Genomic DNA, 22,227 nt, shown 5'->3' with positions numbered 1-22,227 from the left:
GAGGTTCAAACCCAGTAACTTCAGCCTTCATGGCCAGCCTCCACCCCAATGCACCCTTTCACTTTCTCAACCTTCCCCACCAGAGCCTTTGCAAGGACACAATCTGTATAACCATAAACCAACTGGGGATATAATTTTTCCTTTGAAGATAAGCAGCACTAAATGGCCACACAGGTCAACAGAATTGAAGATTTAGAAGTGGAAGGAGCCACAGAGGCTGCCATTTTACAGATAAGGAAACTGAGGCTGTGCAAGGTCAAGTGACTTGCCCAGGGTCATACAGCTCTTAGAGTCAGTGGCATTTGGAAATGATCTTGGTTCCAAGCTTCAAGTTTCTAGGAGAACCCTCACCCCCATTTCACCAGCTCCTAAGGAAGGTGCCCGGTACACTGAGCTGCCCAGAGCACAGGCGAGTGACAAGTCTGAAAGAACAAAAGCCTTTTTCTCCCAGGTAACCGTCCCTCCCCAATCAGAGGGATGATCTTAATCTCTGGCTCCGGAAGCACACTGCAGCATGGTGATGCAGGGCTGGGAAATGCCTTCAAGAGGGGAGCCACCTTACTCTTTGCTTTCATCCCAGAACAGTCTGGCACCGCCTGGAATCCCCAGGCAGCCTCACAAATACTTCATAACGGAATTTATCTCCCTAGCACATGGTTTATATACTGGGCAGACAGAAGTGATACCTGTGGTGCTTTCAGCCCGGGCTGGCTCCCCACCCAGCGATCGCTGCTGCTGCTGATGCTGCAGGCAATGAGGTGGAGGCACCAGCGCTGTGCGTGTATGTACTCGAGGGCCACTGCCAGAGGTGCCCGCTCAACTATGCAACTGTTGTAAAACACAGGATGGGTAGCCAAGCGCTCCTACAGACAGCCAAATACGCGAGTAGTGCTTCGCACAAAAAGGAAGCCAGCCTCCCAAACCCTGGCTTCCAAAGCTTCGGGAAGGGCAGTTCCTGTACTCCCAACCATTCCTGGCCCTTTTCAAGGCGAGGGACCTAGGCTCTCTCCACCCTTCACTTGACAAGCATCCACTGAACACCTACTAGAACATAGGACCCCAGGTCACAGGATCTGAGGTTTATAGCAGGGAGGGACTGCAGAAGCATCTGATCCAACCCCCTCCCATTTTACAGATGAGGAAACTGAGGCTCAGAGAGGTGCAGACACTTGTCCAAGGCCACACAGATTAAAAGCATCCAAGGCTGGGTTTTAGCCCAGGTCCTCACCCTGTGAGCGCTGTGCTGGACACTGGGGATACAAAGGCTGTGCTGGGAGAAGTCAACACGTAAGCAGATCAATAAGAGCAAGCTATGGACCATGTAAAGACAAAGGTGTTTTCTGGCAGGGCTTTGAGGAAGATGAGAAAGGTCTTCCGGACCCGGGGAAAGCACGTGCAAAGGTGCAGAGAGGGGAGATGGGGAACAGCAAGGAGGTCAGCTTGGCTCAGGTGCAGGGTATCAGGAGATCAATCAGCCCGGAAAGACGGGTTGGATTCAAACCCCGAAGGGTAGGGGCACTAGAGAGCCACAGAAGCTTCCGGAGCACGAGGCAGCCAAGACAAGAGTGAGGTCTCCATCCGTCAAACGAGGGGCTCGCCTGTGTGGTGGGCAGCGAGAGGACCGAGGGCTCTAATTGGACACAGAGCTTTCTGGTTCTATGTGATCAGTGCAAATTAAGGCCACATTGATAGAATTATCAAGAGCCCTTTTCCTCTGTGTTCCTGGACTAACCTCGACTCCATATGGAAAAGGGTAAGATTTATTTTTCTAGCCCATTAACGCCCGTGTACCCTTGGATCGGAGATTCAAGGCTGGAATCTAGGGATAGCATCGCAAACTTCCTCCTCGAGCACAGTGACCAGCCTCGACTTGGGTGCTGCTTTATCTTACCTAAGACCCTTCCCCAGACTTCACCTCCCTGATGAGGGGACAGTATCCCTGAAACGGAGGACGGAGCGTTCCTGGGCCAAAAACCCAGGCTTCCCCAGGCGCCAGGTTACCCACTACTAAGGCTTTCGTTTGAACCCTTGTCGTAATTCTTTGTAACCCCCTCTGCGGTTTTCTTGGCAGAGATACTGGAGCCGTTTTCTGCTCGAGCTCATTTTACAGATGAGAAAACTGAGGCAAACAGGGTGAAGTGACTTGCCCAGGGTCACCCAGTGAGTAAGTGTCTGAGGCTGGATTTGAACTTGGCTCTACCCGACTCCAGGCCCAGAGCTCTATCCACTGGATAGATATCTTTGTCATTTAAAAGCCAGTGTCCCTGGGGGTGGTCTCTCTCTGCTTTTAGCCTAAGGCCCAGGATATCCTAGCTATAACTCAACCATAGGCCTGATAAGGAAGAAGGCTAAAATGAGGGAATTAAGGCTAGCAGGGAGGGGGAACACTGGATAGAGTGCCAGACTTTCAAGTCAGGAAGAACTGAGTTCAAATCCTGTCTAAAGCACTTGCTAGCTAAGTGACCCTAGACAAGTCACTCTCTCCCTCAATTTCTCCATCCCAAATATGGGACTAATAATAGCACCTCCCTCTCAGCGTCCAATGAGATGACATATGCAAAGGCCTCTGCAAGCCTTGAAGTGCCGGATGAATGCTAGCGACTGTTACCCTGGAGTCAGAGAACCCAGGTTCCAGTTCTAGCTCAGCTATTCATGACTATCACATCCCTGAGTGAGTCTCTCCAATTCTGCGTCCTCACGTGTAAACTGAGGCCTTGGACTAGAGGGCCGGGAGGGGGATGGGGCTTGCTCCGCTTGGCCCCACGAACAATGGGTGGAAATGTGCAAAGGGGCCGACGGAGGTCTGAGGTCAGGAAGAATGTCCTAATAATGAAAGCCATGCCGAAGTGGCAGGGGCTGCCCGGGGAGGAGGGGGAAGGGCTGCCAGGGGAGGAGGGAGAGGGGTTGCCAGGGGAGGAGGGGGAGGGGCTGCCAGACCCCTGAGTCTTCAGGGAGAGGCCAGCTGCCCATAGGACAGGGATGTTGAAAAGAAGATTCTATTTCAGGCATGGCTTAGACCACATGGACACTGAGGTCTCTCCCTCCTCGGCACAGTATGACTTGGAAGGTCTCTTTCAGCTCTACCATTCTGTGAATTAGGGCCATCACGTTGTCCTCGAGCTTTAATGAGAAATTCGAATATGATGAGGGTCCGAGTTTCGGCACTGCTTTCTCCACTGCCCAAGGATGGGCAGCTGCTAATGAGGGAGCAGAGTAGTACCAGAGCCGTTGGGGCAGCCAGGGCAGAGGACGCAGGACCTGGGATCATCGCCTCGGCAGCCTCTGAACTCCACCCTCAGGACAAAGCCCTAGCTGACCGTCCTTCATTACATCTCATCAGTCAAGGTGCTGCTTGCCGGGAATATGGAGACCAACATGGCGAATGTCCTCCAACTGGATGACTGACTCTGAGGTATCATGGGTACACACTGACAGCCCAGTCCATTGGCCAGTGACCGTTGACCACTGCCCAGCATGGCTGTGGTCTAAGTCCGTGCCCTAGGAAGGGTCCAGTGGCCTGGCCCCATCGAGTACTCCCAATCACCTGCATGAGGCCCATCGGATGGAGCTGACTCTATTTAGAATTTACAGCATCACACCAACAAGAGGAATTTTTTAAACGGCTTCTCTCAATAGCTGGTCTTGTTTAGTACATTCTCCGATGCAGCTCTGGCTTATGCTTTAAAACAACTTTATGCGATGGAGATAAAACATATTTCTCTGACACAAATTACCCCCATAAGCCAGGCCTTATTAGCTGTGTTTAGGAGGTGTAAGTTTGGGTTTTAACTTCCACTAACAATTTATTACCACCATTTCCTTAGTCTGAAAAACTGGGGAAATGAGAATAATGGTTCACATTACAACAGACTGAATTGTGATACTGGGTAGATTAATTACGTGACATTTTCAAGATGCCTTGGAAATAGAAGGCAGTAGGTGCTAATAGCTTAAATTTATAGGAGGCTTTCTGGTTCATCAAGTACCCCCTCCACGAATTATCCCATCGCATCCTCACAGTTACTCTGTGAAGTAGATAATGCACCTATTATGATCTTCAATTTACAAATTAGGGAACAGTAGATCAGAGAAATTAAGTGACTTGCCCAAGGTCTTGTAAATGGCAAGGCAGACTCTACTCCAGGCCCTCCTGCCTTAGATCCCAGGGCCCTTCTCCCTCCACCACTTGGCTAGTCAGTCTTGGAAAGAGTCAGGACTCTCCCTGACCAAGTCGACAGCCTCCCTGTAGCAGAGGAGAGAGGGCAAGGCAAGGTGGGCCCGGCCTGGAGCCAAGCTGAGGTTGGGGTGGAAGCACAGAGGAGTTGAAAGTATAGTCCAGTCTCCCTGGAAGCCTCTGGCCTCCTGACCCGTTGATGGCCAGCCCTCTCCCCCATCTTGAACTGCCAGACCTACAACCTACCCACTTCTGTCTCCATTCCTTGGATACTGGCACAGTTCAAACCAAAACAAGCCTGATACCCACCCTGGCTGGCTTTTTGATTTCCCCCTGCTCAAAATTCACTTCAGTCCCTTCCCTCATCAAAAGTTGTGGATGCGGATGTGTGGGTGTATGTGCACGCATGTCTGTGTGTACATGTGGTGTGTGGTATGTGTATGTGGGTGCATATATGTGTACCTGTTTGTGTGTCTGTGAATGTGTGGCCCAGAGCCAAGAGATGGAGCTTCTTTTTCCTGGAACAGCCAAGAAGCTGGGATCACTGGATTGAAGAGTCTGTGTCAGGGAGTAAGGTGGGAGGGGGCTGGGTCATGAAGGGCTTTGAACCCCCGACAACATTCTGGAATTTGTCCTGGAGACAATAGGGAACCACTGGAGTCTATGGAGTAGGAAGGTGACGTGACTGGACCTGCGCTTTAAGAAAATCACTGAAGGGCTTCACAGAGGACAGATGGGAGTGGGGAGAGACTTGAGGCAGGTGGACCCAGCACCAGCTATTGCAATAGTCCAGACATGAGGTGATGAGGGCCTGCACCAGGGTGACTCCTAGACTGTGAGCCTCAGGGACCGGGAGGATGGGGCAGCCCTTCATAGTAATAGGGAAGGAGGGAGGAAAGAGGATGAGCTCTGCTTTGGACATGTTGAGTTTAAGATGTCTACTGGACATCCAGTCTGAGATGTCTTTGAGACCATTGGAATTTTGAGATTGGAGGGCAGCAGAGAGATTGGGGCAGGATAGGTAGATCAGATAATCATCAGCATAGAGACTGTAATTAAATCCATGGGAACTAATGAGATCACCAAGTGAAGTAGGGAGGAGAGAAGAGGGACAAGCACAGAGCCCTGAGGGACACCCAAGGTTAGAGGGTGTTCTCTGGAAGAGGATCCAGTAAAGGTAAGAAGAGAACCAGGAGAGAGGGGGTATCCTAAAACCCTAGAGAGAAGAGAGCATCAGGGAGGAGAGGGTGCTCAGCAGCATCCAAGGCGGCAGAGAGGGCAAGGAGAATGAAGATGGAGAAAAGGTCACTGGATTTAGCATCTAGGAGATCATCAGTAACTTCGGAGAGGGCAGTCTCAGTGGTGTGTTAAGGTCGGAAGCTGAATTGTAAGGGGTTAAGAAGCGAGTGGGAGGAGAGAAGGTAAAGGCATCTCTCGTAGACCCCTTTGTGAGGAATTTAGCTACAAAGGGCAGAAGAGATAGAGGGCGGCAGTGTGGATGGAAGGATCCAGCGAAGGCTTTTAGAGAATGGGGGCGTCATGGGCATGTTTGTAGGCAATAGGGGATGAGCCTGTAGACAGGGAGCAACCGAAGATAAAGGATGACAGAGGGGGCAATGTGTCGGAGGAGACAGTAGAAGGGCCGGCCTTGGTCAAGAGTGAGGCCACTTTGTTATGTGAGACAGGGGTGAAGGAGGAGAGGAGGCAGAAAGCACCTGCGTGATGGGATATGAGGAAGAGGGGAGAGGAGGGAGCTCAGAGTGAATGGCCACTTTTCTTCCGTAAGTTATGAGGCAAAGCTCTTGCTGAGAAGGTGGGGATGGAGAAGTCGTGGGAGGTTTGAGGGGACAGAAAAAGGTCTAGAAGAGCCACTATGGAGAGCGGGACAATGGGTCGATAAGGGAGATAGGGTAGGATTTGCCTGGCAGCAGTGAGGGCCCGGTTGAGGTTGTGTGACAGATTTGTAGTAGACGCAGTGACAATGTTTGAGTGATTTTTTCCGTCTTCATTTAGCAGGCTACAAGCAGGTGAGAAGGTGACAAGTGGTGGGCGTGATCGGCAGCTGAGGCATAATTGGTGATATGATAAGGGATGGAGGGACTCCAAAGGGGAAAACAATGTAGAGTTGAGTTGGTTCACCAAGGGGTCAAGACAGGAAGAAGGGGAGAGAGCAGCTAGTGCTGAGGAGATTGGGGTCCAGGGATTGGGGGTCATGGGCAATGGAGAGTGCAGGTAAGGAGCTACTGAGTGACTGGGAAAGAACGAGAACCCTACTCGAAGACTAGCTCTCTATCCACTAATCTCTCCAAGTGAGATAAATAATACAAGGGATCGAAATCATTCCTAGGAATTAGAACTAGGAATAAACCTTAGTGACCAAGCTAGTCTAAACCTAGGTGGCCATCAGAGGGTGTCAGAGTGCACAGAGCACTGGGCCTAGAGTCAGGAAGACCTGAGTTCAGATTTGGCCTCAGACATGTACTAGTTGTGAGACTCTGAGTATATTTCTTAATCCCTAATTGCCTCAGTTTCCTCATTTGCAAAACAGGGATAATAATACTACCTACTTCCCGGGGTTGTTGTAATAATCAAATCAAAAAATAATTGCCAAGTGTTTAGCACAGTTTCTGGCACATAGTAGGTGCTATATAAATTCTTATTTCCTTCCTCTCCTATTCTAAATTTCTCACATCACACATAAAGAAACTGAGTCTGACCAAGGGAAAGTGACTTGACCCCATCAAATAAAGGGAAGCAGAATTTGAACCCAGGTCCTTCAGTACCCTTACCACTGTTCCCAGCTTACCTCCACAATACTCTCTGAAAAATAATTTTTGTTGAATAAAGGACCACTCTTCTTTTTAAGGACGTTCCAATGAATGACCACAATGAGGGTTGCTAGAAGGAGTTTCACATACATGTAAACTTCAGGAAGAAATAGAAGCATACCCCACAGCAGAGTTTTCCTTTCAAAGGTGATGGCACTTTATAGCTCGTGGACCAGTTCTAGGTCCAGCAGCTAGCAGCCTTGCTATTAAAATAAAAATTCAATTACTATCATTCCTTTCAAAGAAGATTCTTATCCATGCTCATGTAATTAAACTTATATTGACCTCTCAGGGTAGAACAGATTCTGGGTTGCCATTTGAAAAGAAAATTATGTCATTATAATTTCTTAGATTTTATCTCTTACGAAAACATGTCTACTGTTACTATTTTCAATTTAGAAGTGAATCTCAATTACAAACATTAGAAGTTCGTGCTGGCAACCAAGCTCTATTGAATTGCTGTTTGGGTAGGAGGTGAAATACCACATTGAGGAATGAGGACTACCCCCACCAATATCAGTCCTTCCTGTCATTCAGTGTGCCATGAAAACAAGATCAAGGATGTTTTGCACATTTCCATCAAAATTCCCAGAACCACTTGGGTGCCCCAATATTCTGGAGACAAGTTCATCTTTCTCAGGCAGTGTCCCCCACATGAGCTGTTTTTACATTGGAAAGTCAACAGTCTTCCATTGATCAAGAAGAAATGTCAAACGGCAGACGACTTTTTGAATACCATCAGAATCCGCTCTTTTGCATGTATTTGGTGGGAATGTTTCCTAATGGTGGCCGGCTCCTTAGTTTCCATTAACAAGCTTTCTCCAGAATTAACCAGCTGACAATCTTCTCTGCCCAGTTTTGCATCCAGTTTTCCCTGACTGTGTGCGTACGATCCAGCCACGGTTAACAGGCTAGGAAATGTTTGTTTGCTGCCATATTAGCTCAGATGGGAGGGGCAGCGAGGAGACCAGACAGCTCGAGGAGTTTCTGGATGGGTCAAGAGCCAGCAAACCCACCTCTCCTCACTTGCAGGGGTGTTTCCAAAGCAGAGTCATTTCACGGTTACAGTCAGACTAGTTGGGACCTTGGGAAAGGCATACTGAGGAAGGAAATGGAGAGGCTGCCAACAAAGCTGATGAAAATGAGTGAAACTAGACCAGTTCTGGCAAGCTGACTGCCTGTGTGAATATGACCCCAAGTCATCCCAACAGATGGAAATCTAGATTCAAAGAAGAGAAAAATGAAGGGGGGATCATGCACCTTTGCCAAACAAGCCACCCTGGGATTTCTGTAAAGAGCAAGTTTCTCTGATGGAATTAAATAGGTGTCAAACTCAGGCAAAGCTCTTTCCAAACTCTTCTCGAAAATAAAGTGGCTGAATCATGCCTCCCACCTCCCAGAAGAAGGTACAGAATGAGACACACATTTTCTGATGCAGCCAACGGGTTGATTTGTTTTACTTGACTATGCTTTCTCATAATAAGGACGTATATTGCTTTATGGTGGGGGGGTAAGTTGGTGGGAAATAATAGAAAGGCATAAAAAAGACAAAAGGACATTGGTAAAATATTTAAAATACATAAAAAAGAGGAAAATGAGCCAAGGAGAAGCCGAGGAGGTTAAGCCACGATGGTGTAGTAGTAAGAAGTATAATCAAGCCTCCCCCCACCCCCAGTCTCTTCAAACATATCTAAACAGTGCACCAGACCAAGTCATGCCTGGGAAGGCCAAGAGATAATCATAATGAGCCATTTTTCCAGTCCAGTTCAGCATAGGGAGACAGAGAGGTCTGTGGACACTGGATGGTATAACAGTTATGCACAACATACTAGTAGAGAGAGCTGTGCACCAGGTCAAGAAGTGGCCTCAGATCCAACATAGGGGGCTCAACAAAGCAGGGTTTAGGAATAGTTGTAAATTGGCAGCTGTTACTCACTACCTAGTTCCGCAGCACAGATCTAGAGAACCAGCTCTTAGGAATGATATTCAGAGGTAAGGAGTGGCTGTTGGCCCCAAACTATATACCAGGCAAGGAAGGCATTCACAAACACGTGGCCAAACTGTGACCTGGATCTTAGGAGCAGAGTAGCTCTCAGCCCAGTCTGAAGCCTCCAACAGAATAACCAGCGGAACACTCCCAGATCAAAGGGGAACCTGCAGCTTTGTTTATCTGAACTGGCAGAGCTTTTCAACTGGCTAACATGACTGACTCCAGCAGCAGTCTAATAGAGCGCTAGCTGGAGCAAGCCCACAGTTGTATTGCTCAGACTTAAACCCATGTCAGGAACTTTCAAAGCTCAGACTTTGACCTGAATCAGCATACTTACTCTAGGAGCAAGAAAGTTTGCAGGTCCTCAGCCCGAGCTATCCCTGAGGTCCTGGAATAATTTAACACTCAACACCTTGGGAAAGCAACAGCAGAAACAGTCCAGACACTTCTTCCAGTAGTGTACAGAGCTTATCCCTAACATAAGGTCCAAAGTTTGGAAGTAGGCTGGAAAAATGAGCAAACAAAAAAGAATCCCACCATTGAAAAACTATTAGTGTGACAGGGAAAGTCAAGGACAAAACTAGAGGGGAAAAATGGCTTCAAAATATCTGCAACCACTGCTTGAGTACAAGTTCAACTAGAATTTCCTGAAAGAGATGAAACAAGAGTTTTTAAAATTCTTATTAAATTTTAAAGTAAATGTGAGTACTAGAGGAAAAAGTTGGAAAAGAAATGAGAGCTATAAAAGAAAGAATTAGAAAATGAATTAACAGTTTCACACAAAAGATTAAAAATCTTGCCCAAGAAACAAACTCCCTGAAAATTACAGTGGACTAAGTGATAAGGATAAAAGATAAAAACTCCCACCGCTGTGCTTGGCACTGGGCAGCCCTCATGACTGGAATACCCTCCCTTCTCTACTTCTCGGAACCTCCACCTCCTTTCAAGTCACTGTTCAAGGATTACCTTCTCCACAAAGCCTTTCCAGATCCGCTTAATTGCTAGCACCCTGTTTCCTAACCACTTTGTATTTATTTGGGGGTTTCTTCTGTACGGTATTTATTCTGTCTGTATTTATCATGCCATAGACACTTACTAGCAATGTGACCCTGGGCAAGCTCAATTCAATTAAATAAATATTTATTAAGCACCAGGTACTGCACTAAGTGATAGGCATACAAATAAGAAAAATGGACAGTTCCTGTCCTCAAGGAGCTTACAATCTAATGCAGGGAAACAATTCAAAAATGGGAGCTGCTCAGCAGGGGTAGAGGGCACCTGGGGGCATCATATTCCTTGGAGCCCAAAGCAAGCAGAGCTGCAGCTGAGAAGTGGAGAGTCAGCTGGAGGCCAGATCCTGCTTTCTATGAAGGAAAGCCTTGGGAAGAGTTTGGAGCTCTGCCTTCCAGCCCTCCAATCAGAGAGGAGAGAAGGCTAAAGGAGCTGGAATGGGGTTGAATATCCAAAGCTAATGAAATTTCAGGGGATCAATTTATCCTGAAAGTAAGCAAGTCACTTAACTTATCTGCCTTAGGTGCCTCATCTGTAAAATGGGGATGATAACAGCACCTCCCTTAATGCTATATAAATGCTAGCTATTAGTGTTATTGTTGTTGTCCCTGCTAATACTGCTGCTGCTGCTGCCACCACCATCTCCACTGCCCCCTAGTAGTGTTGTAAGGGTCAAATTAGGTAACATTTGTAAAATGCTTCACAAGCCTTCAAGGTAAATAAAAATAGCTAGAAATTCTCACTGTTATCATGGAATATGAAAACAGAAATTGAGTCCAAATGGTCTAATTGCATAATCAGACAGGGGAACATGGTATTTTTTTTATGGTAAATAAATACAATATAGAGTTGGTTCAAAATATTGGTGAAGAAGAATGGATAAACCAATGAATGGAAAAATGTCTATTAAGCACCTACTATGTGTCACTGGGCGAACCACTAGAGTATATGAGAACATAGCATGATTATAAGGTGAGGGACCATGTGGCAGGCTAGAAATATGGCCAGCCCAGGACTCAGTGTCCCGGCAAAGCTATAAGCATAAGAATCCCAGAAACACAGCTGATTTGCATTAGTGGAAGGTGTTTCCACACCAGGAGTTCCATCTACCTAGGAAATCACAGAACTAGATCCAAACGATATAAAACCCTAAAGCAGATGGGACTGCGGGTTCTCCCCCTTAGGAGCCCATGGATGGTCCACACAGAGCTGCTTGGGCCACCCCTGAGCTACGTCCGTGCCTATGTGGCTCCATCAACAAGCCTTCTTGAGAAACGAGGCTGTTGGTGTTGTGAATAGACGGAGGCCTGCTCCATACAGAAAACAGCAGGAAACCTGAGTTTGCCACCGCTGGCCTCGGTCATCTCCAGGACGTTGCCTGAACCAGACTAGTCCACTGGGCATCTATTTACGTGAAAAGTTCCTGAGGTCGAGAAATTCCAAAACTTCCTAGAGGAAAATCCACGGCAAGATTCCTTCCCCCGCCCAGCCCCCCAGAAAATAACCTTTCTGTTATTTCTAGAATGTTTCAAGAGTCCAGTGTCACAGACTCTGGAGGGATCCTGCTTTGAAGCAGAGTCTGGGGTGGAATCAACTCATCCCATTAGCAGGGCTTGAGCTTCGTGCCGTCCGGCGGTTACAAGGCTACAACTAGTTCCATGAGAAACAAAGGCTTTTCCTCGGCCCCTCCAATGCTTTAGCACCCTGCCACCGTGAGTGTCGCTGAGTAGCCGGTGTTCACTTTCCAGAATCCTCCTCAGTGAAATGCTCGTCTGCCAAATGCCTGCCCCTTTCAGATGATCTCCGTTGAGCCCAAGTGGAAACTGGACTTGCAGGTGATTTCACCCGCTGGAATACGACCGTTTGAGGATGATGCGGATCAATCCAAATCATCTTTCAGGCTTTTCTTGCTCACAAATTCTACACTTGGCTTTTCCTTCACTTTTATAGCCAAGGGACCAAAAATGTCAGTGGATATTTCATTATTTTTTTTAAAGGAACATAGTAGAAAGTTGAAGTCATTTTACTCCTTAGTCAAGTTTTGACTTGTTTGGATAAAATGTATTTTATACAAATCACATTCAGTTCTGGCTCTCTGAGTTAATGTAGTGCACAGGCACCCACTTTAGTAAGAGGCACCACCTACTTTTTGGATGGGGTGATAAAATATAAAAATGGGCTACCAAAAAATTTGGAGAAAAATGCCAAAGATTTTCACTAGTTCATAAGCTTACTTTTTCTAAGGGACCCTAAAAGGCCTTTGATGATATTTCGCAGAAATATACATGTGCAATGCAAATCAGAAGAAAATGGCCATCTTAGGAAGTGGGTGTTTTGTTTTTTTTTTTTAAATTCTTCCCCATGGCCCCAGCTCATGGGTTACCACACAGAGAGATGGGAAAAGATGGAACTTTTTTGGTAACAATGAAAGTTTCTATTTCTACATGTTCATAAGAAATAAAGGCATGTCACTAAAACCCTCATTTCATCCTCATGCTAATCCTGTCAGCAAAGGAATGTTCTTATTTTGTGGAATGAGGAAACTGAGGCCTAGAGGGCTAGTGACTTGGCCAAAGTCACATAGCCAGTCCGTGGCAAAGCCAAGTGTTAGCCCACATGCAGAGTTCTTCCAGCAGGGGCACAGACTTGAAGTCTACATGCCACAGACTTAACTCTGAGTTTTACCAAGCATTCCTGATGCTTATCCACTGAGCAGCTACATTCAGTATTTTGTAATGCTGCCCCTTGGAGTTTTTTGCTCAGCCCCAGAAGATAGGAAAAGGAATGATGAACAGAAGCTTTGGAAGCCATAGGGAGCCTGGATGCACCAGACACAGGAGAGAACACTGGGGTCCTGATGACTCATCTTGTGCATTCAAGGACAGGTGAGATAGCAAACAGCTGTAACTTACAGGACAAAGAGGCCTCATTACTACTGATGCTACTTCGGAGAATGAAGTCAGGGAAGAAAGGTCAAACCAACTGCATGGAGCAGCCATGGCCATCCCAGGAAATCCAAACAGACCAAACAAAAAGCACAGCTTTTCCAAAGCATGGCAGGACCTGTGTGATTTGGAGAAATATCAGGAAAAGAAAAAAAAAGACTGAGCCACTCATGGAAAGAGAGACCCACCAGAAGAATACCGAGCAGTGTAAGGTCCACTCCAGCCATTGGCATCTGCCTGGGTACCAAAGAGACGGCAGAAAGCTCAAGGAGCGCTCATTTCCGAGACTCTGAGAGCCTGCGTTCCGGTGCATCCAGGCATAAGCCCCATCATCCAGTTCTCCCTTGCTGGCCTGTGGTGAAAAGGTCCTTGTTACCTCACTGGACAGTCCATTCCAAGCTGGGACAGCTCCGTCTGCTAGGAAGGTCTTTCTTACAGCAACTCCAAAGCAGCCTCTATATTGCCCCGAGGTCTGAGCTCTGGGACCAGGCAGAAGAATTCTGTCCCCCTAAATCTGGTGCCCCAGGCCAAACATCCCACTTAAGATCCTCCAGGACTCCAAGGGAAGTGATGAGTCCCACGCCTAGTTTACCCAGAGGTAGTTGGCAAGCAAGAAGTTGAGTTGAGACCAGATGCCTTTGGGGTGTTAATCTCACAAATGACAAAGGTGTTCAGAAGAAGTTTTCCATTCCACATGGCCCCAGTGGGCTGTTCTTCCTTCATTTTTGAAGGGGACCAATGACATCAGGAGTGACAGCTTAACTCCCATTATGTAATTCAGCCGAGTAGGATAAGGAAAAATACAAGAGGCTCTGAGAAGAGAGCCCCTGAGCAGCTGGCTCAGGAGTGGTGCAGTGCCTACAATAGTGGGCGTGGAGTCAGCAACACATGAGTTCAAATCTGCCTCCAACACCACTAGCTGCGTGATCCTGAGAAAGTCACTTCACCTTTCACCTGCCTCAGTTTCCTTCACTGTAAAATGGGAATAATAATGAGAACTGGGATTTATATTGTGCTTTAAGCTTTACAAATATTATCTCATTTGATCCTCACAACAACCCTGGAAGAAAGGTGGGCTATTATTATCCTCGTTTCACAAATGAGGAAACTGAGGCTGAGAGAAAAGTGACTTGGCCAGCATCACACAGCTAGTAAATGTTTGAGGCAGGATATGAAGTCAGGTCTTCCTAACTCCAGCTTCAGGGCTCTCATCACTGTGTCTCCTAACAGCTTCAATAATGAGACCAGCACTTACCTCACAGGGTTGTTGTGAGGACCAAATGTAAAGTGCTTTGTAATCACCAAATGATTGGGGGGCTGGCAACTAGTCTGATTTGAAGCCTCCTCTGGCTGTGGCCAAAGGTCCAGCCCTTTCTAGTAAATCTGCTGTGGATCCTTCCCAATGTCCTGCGGTTGGGTTTCCTCCAGACAGCCGGCAGACCCTCCACCTACCACCCTCTGGGGCCATCTTGGTTGCCTTTCTCCCTGGGTAGGACCAGCTGGAGCAGACGGAGCCTCTGAGCATGACGATGACCTCAATACCCCAACGAGGCATCACAGGAGGGTTGGAAAGAGTGCCTGGAAGACCCCCATTAATCAAACCCAGGCAGCAGTTCAGCTGGCAAGCAAGGGGCTTCCAGAATGCCGGGCAGCTTCCTTCTCCAGCTGTTCCCATCTCTCTCCCCACAGCGAGACACAGACCATAATCCTCACCTCCTCTGCCCAGCCCATTTCAGCCAGGCTGTCCTCAGTCCTGCTCACTCCGGCAGCTGCCACGGCAGAGATTAGGTAGGCCTGCAGTAGAGCCAGCTGTCTGGTGGCATCTCTGGGATGGAGGAAGCCCCAGATCTGAGGACAAGCGGGCTCAGCATGCTGGCTGCATGTCTCAGGGTGTGTATGTTCCTATGAAAGTTCACTCGATATACAGAAATTCCTTTTACCTACAGCATTTCCCAAGGGCATCTATGTATTCCACAATTGGAAATATAGTGTAATGTTTACTACACTCACAGGTGCCATGTTGAAAACAAAGTCTCAAATCATATGTTATAGGTTTAGAGCTAAAAGGAAGCTGAGAGATCACCTAGACCAACCCCCTCGAGTTGGAGATGAGGAAATTTAGCCCCAAAGAGGAAAGTGACTTGCTCAAGGTCACAGAAGAAGGGGAGAGCCAGAGCCCAGGACCCCCAGGACCACATTCTTTCTACATACCATGTTGCCTTCCATTAGCAAGAATCTGTATCTAGGTCCTCTGACCCCCAAAACAATGTTATACCATGATGAAGTACAAAAAAGGGGCGAGCTTTGGAGTTAAAGAAGCTTGGTTCAAATTCCGCCACTCTCCCAACTGTGCAGCCTTGAGTAAATCATGACCTCTCAGCTGCTCAGACTCCTCCATTGTAAAATGAGGGAGACAGGCTAAACGATCTCTAAGCACCCCTCCAGCTGTCCATCCTATGATTCTCACATTTTAATACTGTATCTTATAGTCGTCTGGGTCTGGGTCTTCTCCCCCTTCTAGACCATAAGCTCTAAGAGGGTAGATAATGTGTCTTACCGAAATTGGTATCTTCTCCCTCAACCAACACAGTGCTCTACATACAACAGGCATTTAACAAATGTTTGCTGAATGAATGAATTATTCAAATGTACTAAACCATCCACATACTGAAAATGAAATAAGAAATGACCGGGTGATGAAAAAACAAGAAGGAAATTAAATAAAATGTCATTAAGTGCTCAAAGGGGAGAAATGAAACATTGTAAATGAGAGTTGTTAAGGAGTGAAATAATTAGCATGTACAAGTCAGTTAGTAGATAAATGCTCATTTGGAGCAAGAATTCAATGTATACAAAGCAAAGCTATTCAAACCTTCTTTCAAAGGCACCCTAAGTGAGTGATTCTGGATTGGACTATGCTCCAAAGTTATTTCCCCTCAGCAACCCCAGCAGAACCCCCTGCTGAGAGTACTTTCAGCAGGGTATAGCCTCATTAAAAAGTCTTTGAAAGAATTGGTCTGATAATGCACAGAAAACACTTTCTAAAATGTTCCAAGGCCATCCTATCATTTTTCACCTTCTCAGTCCCAGGGAGAGCTGATATAAAAGACCCTGCACATCGAATACTGGCTAGCCAGACTCCCCAGGGAGGGCAGCCAAAGAGCCTCCATATCAGACATTTGCTATAAAAGAAACATCTGAAAATGTTCGCCACACCTGCTCGTCTTGTCTTCACGAATGACTGATGCTGCAGGAACCACTTAGTTCGAGAAGGGCTCACTTCTGGGACTTGGATACAGAAAGTTAAGTTGCTTTTATTAAACAGGCCTAATTATGTCCAATAGCTCATTAAGTGACTCAATACAAATATTTTTTCTTCCTTCGATGAAACGACTCTATGTGCACCAACATCTTCCTATGTGTCCTCTATGTGACCTCTAAATTTTAACAACAATAAATTGCATTTCCACAGTTCCACAGTGCCTGACAGCAGCAATGACAAACTCACATAGAAACGAGGCCATTTCACGAGGATCCCTGCAGGCTGCAAAGTGACTTAGAAAACCACATATTAACATTACCTATGTATGTGGCATTGTATTTTTTATCTCTTTTGTTAAAACAGTCCCCAACTTCATTTCAATCTGGTTTGGGGCCACTCAGGAGTGCTGGACACCCTGGCCATCCAGTTTCCTCCCAAGGGTGCTCCCTGATTCCCCATCAGTCACTTTTCCCTCTGGCCTCCTGGGGTGTTCTTTTTTGTTTCCCCCCTTCTGACCAAATCGTGAAATAGTGTATAGCAGAGCCAGCCTTATGGGTGTCCTAACACACTGCTAACACTGAGTTCCATGAAGCCAGGGATAACATCCTATCTAAACTTGGTATCTTGCCCAGAATGCTGTTTTACATGCAGTAGGTACTTACTAAATGTTTCCTGTTGTTTATATAATAAATTATGATGGTCCCCACTTTATAGATGAGGAAACTGAGGCTCAGAGAGGTTGCCCAGGGTCACAGTCAGCCAATGTCTGAGGGGCACTAGAACCTCAGTCTTCCTCCTGACCCTGCTCTGGGGCTCTTTCCACTCTACCCTGAGCTGCCTCGGTGACAGCGTCAGTGACAGCGGCCATACAGGAATTTTGCGGGAGTTTCTTTAGACTTCAGACGCCAGTTATTCACCTGGGGGCCATGGACTCCCAAGTGGTCCATGGATACTTTCAGGGGGTCCATGGATTTGGATGGAAAAGTAGATTTTTATTTCCATCAATCTTTGGTTTCCTTTGAAATCCTGTGCATTTTATATTATGTATTTAAAACCATGATGCTGTGGAGTCCATAGACTTCACCGGGCTGCCAAAGGGCTCCGCGATGCAAACAAGGTTCAAAAGCCCTTCATTGGGCAATATACAGGGTTGGGACTTAAGCGATCCCGATCAAGGCAGAAGAGGAACACAAACACACAAATACACAATGGCGAATGTAAGTGCGTTGGATACGTATGTCATTAGGGAGCTAGGGATTTCTTGTAATGGAAACTTCAGGGTGGGAGTGCTTCCTCCATGGAGCAGAGCGCCATCCATTCACACCTCTCGTGGTAGAGCTGCCTTGGCTCCCACGGGTTCCACAGCTTGTGCAGGGTCCCAACAGCTAGGAAGGGCTAGAAGCCAGACCCACAGCCTGCCTCTGGATTCCAGGTGCAGCCTCCTGTCCACTCCACTGTTCCTCTTAAGGTGGGGAGGGAAAAGAAAAGTCCCACTGGGCATTTGGATGTCTGCTTAATCTCACCTCTCAAGGGGTGGGATCAAAGGCCTTGACCTTGACTCCATTGAAGGACAGATGCCAAGGGCCCAATCCTTAGAGAGAAGATGTATTTTTAAAACCCATCTTGTCACGGGTGGACAGGTTAGGGGGAGGAGGAAACTAATGGAGGCATGAAACAAGCACATTTGACAAACGCTGGGCCAAAGGACCCAGTGAAGACGCTCCAGGGCTGTACCAAATGTCTCCCATGAGAGGCACTGTGGTCCAGCACAGGAGCTGGTGGTTTCTCTTCTGTGAAATGAGGGAGGCTCGACTAGATGAACCCTAAGGTCACTTCTAGCTTCCTCCCTGGGATAGAATTTAAAACTGGAAAGAACCTGAGAGAAGATCTATCCATCCACTCATTTTACAGATGGAGAAACTGAGGCCCAGAGAGAGTAAGTTTCGTTTAAGGTCACAAGGTAGTAAGTGAAGACGGAGGTTCAGACCCAAGTTCTCTGACACCAGGAGGTACCATACTGCCTCCGGACATTTTCAAAAAGGATGCTGAGGTTGGGGCGGTCTCATATCCGCTGGTGAGCTGGGTAGAAAGTCATTTCTCAGAAAGCTCTTAAAGGACAAATTCTCACAAGACATTTTCCTTCCAGGGGATCCCTTTCCAAAGTGTATTTATTTTTCAAAAGCCTATGGCTAAGTCACCTGAAGGCCTATTCCTTTGGGGTTCAAGAGCTAGCGCCCTCCTCACTGGGCCCAGGACTTCCTTTAGGCAGGGCCCATCTCTCTGATTCCCTGTGTATGTGTGTGTCTGTCTGTCTGTTTTTGCTTTTCTCTGTCTCTGTCTCTCTCAAACATAGACACACAGACAGACTCACACACACACACACACACACACACACACACACACACACGCACACGATGGAATGATGGCGCCCCTAGTGGCAGTAAGCATCATGTCATTTTGAAAGCTCAGTCTTTTTAAGAGGCACCTGGTGTGTGGGGCCTTCCTTAGGTCTCTGCCATGGCAAGCAGAAATACTGCAGAGATGTGTCCTCAGAAAGACCTAAAGTTTACCACACAGACGCCCCAGGCCATGGTTATGCACATCCTGCCCCCCCCACACATTCCGGGTCCTCCACAAATGACTTTGGGCTGAGTGCTCCTTTACAGATCAATGATTAGGGCCTGAAAGGGACCTTAGGGGTCATCTGGTCCAACCTCTCCATTTCACAGAAGAGAATCTGAGCGGCAGGTCACACAGATATCAGTAACTGAGATGGGATTTGAACAGGAGTCCTCCAGCTCCAATACTAGGGTTCCTCCCAGCCCAGACCAAGCTGCCTCAAACAGTACACTGGAGTCTACAGCCGGAGTAGACTTTGGAGACCTTACCCTCCCCCCAGATTTACAGATAAAGACACCAAGGCCCACAGAGGAGAAGAGCTGTGGCCAAGGTCATCCAGCAGCACTGGGACTCAGAACCAGGTCTCCTGCCTCCAAACCCAGGGCTCTTTGAGCTAGGTCCTAGACTGAGTTGAGAGGGACTGTGATGATCCTTTCTTCATAAAAAGGGCAGGAGGTCTGGGAACCCAGAGCAGAAGGGATGGAAGCTACTCTCAGCTGAAGGCCAATGCGAAATGAAAATCATTTCAGAAACACTTGATAATTTAGGGCAATGGAAAGATGCCAATTCAAGTTTCAAAAAAAAAAAAGTCTCCTTCAAGACCAGAGCTACTGTGCAAAGTGATGGATGCCTACCGAAGACTTGGCTTCCTGGGGATTGTTGGCTTCTCTGCTGGGTCCGTGGCTGGGGATAGGGAGGGGATGGAGGCCAAGAGTGGGCTCAGGCCAGAGAGCCCCAAGGACCTGCCTTCCATTCTGGAACGAGGAAGAATGGGGCGGGGAAGGCAGGCAGGAGAAGGATTACAGGTCTGGGGCTGAAAGGCACCTCTGACACCACACAGGTCAACCTCTTTCTCTTATCCTGGAGACCCAACAAGGGGAAGTCCCATGGTCAAGGAGCTTTGAAATCTGGATTTCCAGAGACGGAAGGGATCTTAGAAAGTCATGAAAATCGAGGTTCAAATCCAGCCTCAGACTAACTGTGTGACCCTCGACAAGTCACTTGACTCTGTTTGCCCCAGTTTCCTCATCTCTAAAAGGGGGATAGTAACTGCACCTACTTTCCAGGGTTGTTGTGAGGATCAAATGAAATAATATTTAAACAATTTATATTATTATATATAAATTATTATTAATATTTAATTAGTATAATTAGTAGTAAATATTAAAGCACTTAGAGCAATGCCTGACATTGTTCTCGGGTACTATTTAAATGCTTGTTCCTTCTCCCTTTTACAGAGGAGGAAACTGAGGCCCAAGGATGTTGAGGTGACTTGTCCAATGACAAAAGGGTAGGAAGAAGCAGAACTAAGGGGAACTGCTTAGGGACTGCCTCTCAAAGCAGACATCGTGACCATCATCCAATACAGGGAACTCCGGCAGCCTGAAACTTTGCAGTCTCCCATCCCTGGGAAGGCAGCGTGGGAGGAAGGGAGGGAGGAAGGCAAGTGGAAGGGACAGAGGGTTAGAACAAATGAACGAATGTGGATTGATTGATTGATTGATAGGAAGGAAGGGGCTTCCAGAGGAGGAAGTTGGGGCCATCCTGCTTTGTGGGGGGGAGGCGTCAGGGCCAAGGCTGTGGGGGAGGGACAAGCGGAGGTAGAGAGACTTCCCCTGCCATGTGTCACTCTGGCTGCTCACCCAGACGGCTAACAGAAGGGAGAGCTGGGTTCTACCCAGGGGCAATCTGGCTGGCTCCAGGAACCCTGCCCTCTCACTGTGGCAGGGCTCCCCACGGGTCACCGTAGCCCAGACCTCCCTGTGAGATGCTCCCTCCCTCCCTTCTCCTGGACAGCTCAGAGGAGTGGAAAGTGCCCGGAGTCTTCTCCTTGCTAGCCACTTCCCCTGCCCGGGTTTCATTTGCCTCATCCGAAGAATGGGGTGGGGGTTGGGAGATGTCCTTTTCAAGTCTGACTTACCCCATGGAGGGCCCCCTTTCGACCCCTTAGCACCTTTCCCACCTACACCTGATAACAAAAAGTGCAACTTTTGGTCCGAGGAGAATCGTTTTAGAGCGTTAAGCAGGAACCGCAGAAACCTGGCTAACCTCTGCATTTTGTGGAGGGAGAAACTGGGGGCCGGGGGCGAAGGGCCTTACCCAGCCCCACACAGAGAAGTCCCATCCCAGCTTTAGAGGTGGAAGGGGTCTTAGAAGTCATGTTCTCTAACCTCTTCATTTCACAGATGGGGAAACTGAGGCCCAGAGAGGGGAAGGCACTTTCCTGTGGTCACGAAGCAGAGCAGGGATTTGAATTCTAGTCTCATGACTGGCCCCTGAGTGGCGTCTGAAGTCCAATGCCTTGCACGTATTGAAAGAGAGCCAGGAGGGCATCACGTCCGACCCCCGCAGTATCCGGGTGAGGGAAATGAGGCCAGTCAGCCTCTGGGAACCCGAACCTAACCCTGTCGCTCCCCCCGTGCTACTGGGCAAATCCCTGCCCTGCTCCTCAGTTTCCCCACGTGTCAAATGAGGAGGTGGAGTGGAGGTCCACCCAAAGTCCTTTCCTGGCGTGAATCTGTGAGCCCTCCTCGATCCTGGGGAGTCCCGGACTGAGTCCAGGAAGGCAGCGTGGACGCGGCAGCACATCAAGGGAGGTACTAGGAGCGCTCTTGGGAAAGTTTCGGGCAGCTGCGTGAGAGAAAAGCGTGCGGGAGGAAACTTGGTGGGAACGGAGGGGCCAGCGGAGCGTGGGAGGGCACAACAGGCGCCCAGCCGGCGTGACGCCGACGTCCCGTGGCCGGCGAGGGCCGGTCCCTGGGCTTACCTTGGGCTGTGCAGGCCGCCGGCAGCAGCAGCAGCAGCAGCAGCTGGGGCAGCAGCGGCGGCGCCGTCCCGCGCGGGCTCCGGCTCCGGGTCCGAGGACCGGGTGCCCGGGACGGCGGGCACATAGTCAGGACGCGCGTTCAGCCTCCCCTGGCCGCCTTCGGGGGCTCAGCGGGAGGGCAGCCCCATGGGGGGCGGGGGGCGATCAGCGGCGAGCCGCGGCGGGCGTCCGCATCCCCGGCCCGCCGGCTCGATGGCCGCAAGCCCTGGCTCTGTGCGGGAGCGGCGAGTCGGGGCCGGGGGGGGCCTGCCGGAGGCAGCGGGCGGCGAGCACCGTGGCCGGCGGGCGGGCGGGCGCGCGGCGTGCGGAGCCCTGGGCCGGGCCGGCCCGTCGGGGAACCAGAAGGATGGGGATGGGGACTGGGAGGGGCGCCGGGAAGAGGAGGAGGGGGATGGGGAGGAGCCCCCCGGGCCCCGCCTTCCCAACGTTTACGGTCCTCTTGACAATGGAACAAATTAGCGGCCTCGGGCGGCGGGGTCCTGGAGGAGGCTGGGTGCGGGGCCCCGCCCCGGGGGGGCCGGCAGCAGCTGCTCAGAGGACCGCCCCCCCCCCCCCCCCCCCCCCCCCCCCC

The 22,227-nt window shown here is 48.8% G+C and overlaps 1 protein-coding gene across 3 annotated transcripts in view; it reads right to left on the bottom strand.

The window, feature by feature from the left end:
* The window catches only part of ADAM12 (ADAM metallopeptidase domain 12), a 374,850-nt gene extending 353,130 nt beyond the window's left edge, over positions 1-21,720 (bottom strand). For all 3 annotated transcript variants that reach the window (XR_003568576.1, XM_027855904.1, XM_027855905.1), the window contains exon 1: positions 21,597-21,720. Coding sequence is in view for 2 of the 3 variants with exons in the window: in XM_027855904.1 (XP_027711705.1) it covers positions 21,597-21,720 (124 nt within the window). In the remaining variant the exon portion in view is untranslated. The remainder of the gene's footprint in view (positions 1-21,596) is intronic.
* Positions 21,721-22,227: the final 507 nt, after the last annotated feature.

This window comes from Vombatus ursinus, unplaced genomic scaffold, assembly GCF_900497805.2.
Source record: "Vombatus ursinus unplaced genomic scaffold, bare-nosed wombat genome assembly UNPS02011353.1, whole genome shotgun sequence".
NCBI lineage: Eukaryota > Metazoa > Chordata > Mammalia > Diprotodontia > Vombatidae > Vombatus > Vombatus ursinus.
This window is presented reverse-complemented; position numbering and strand designations above follow the sequence as displayed.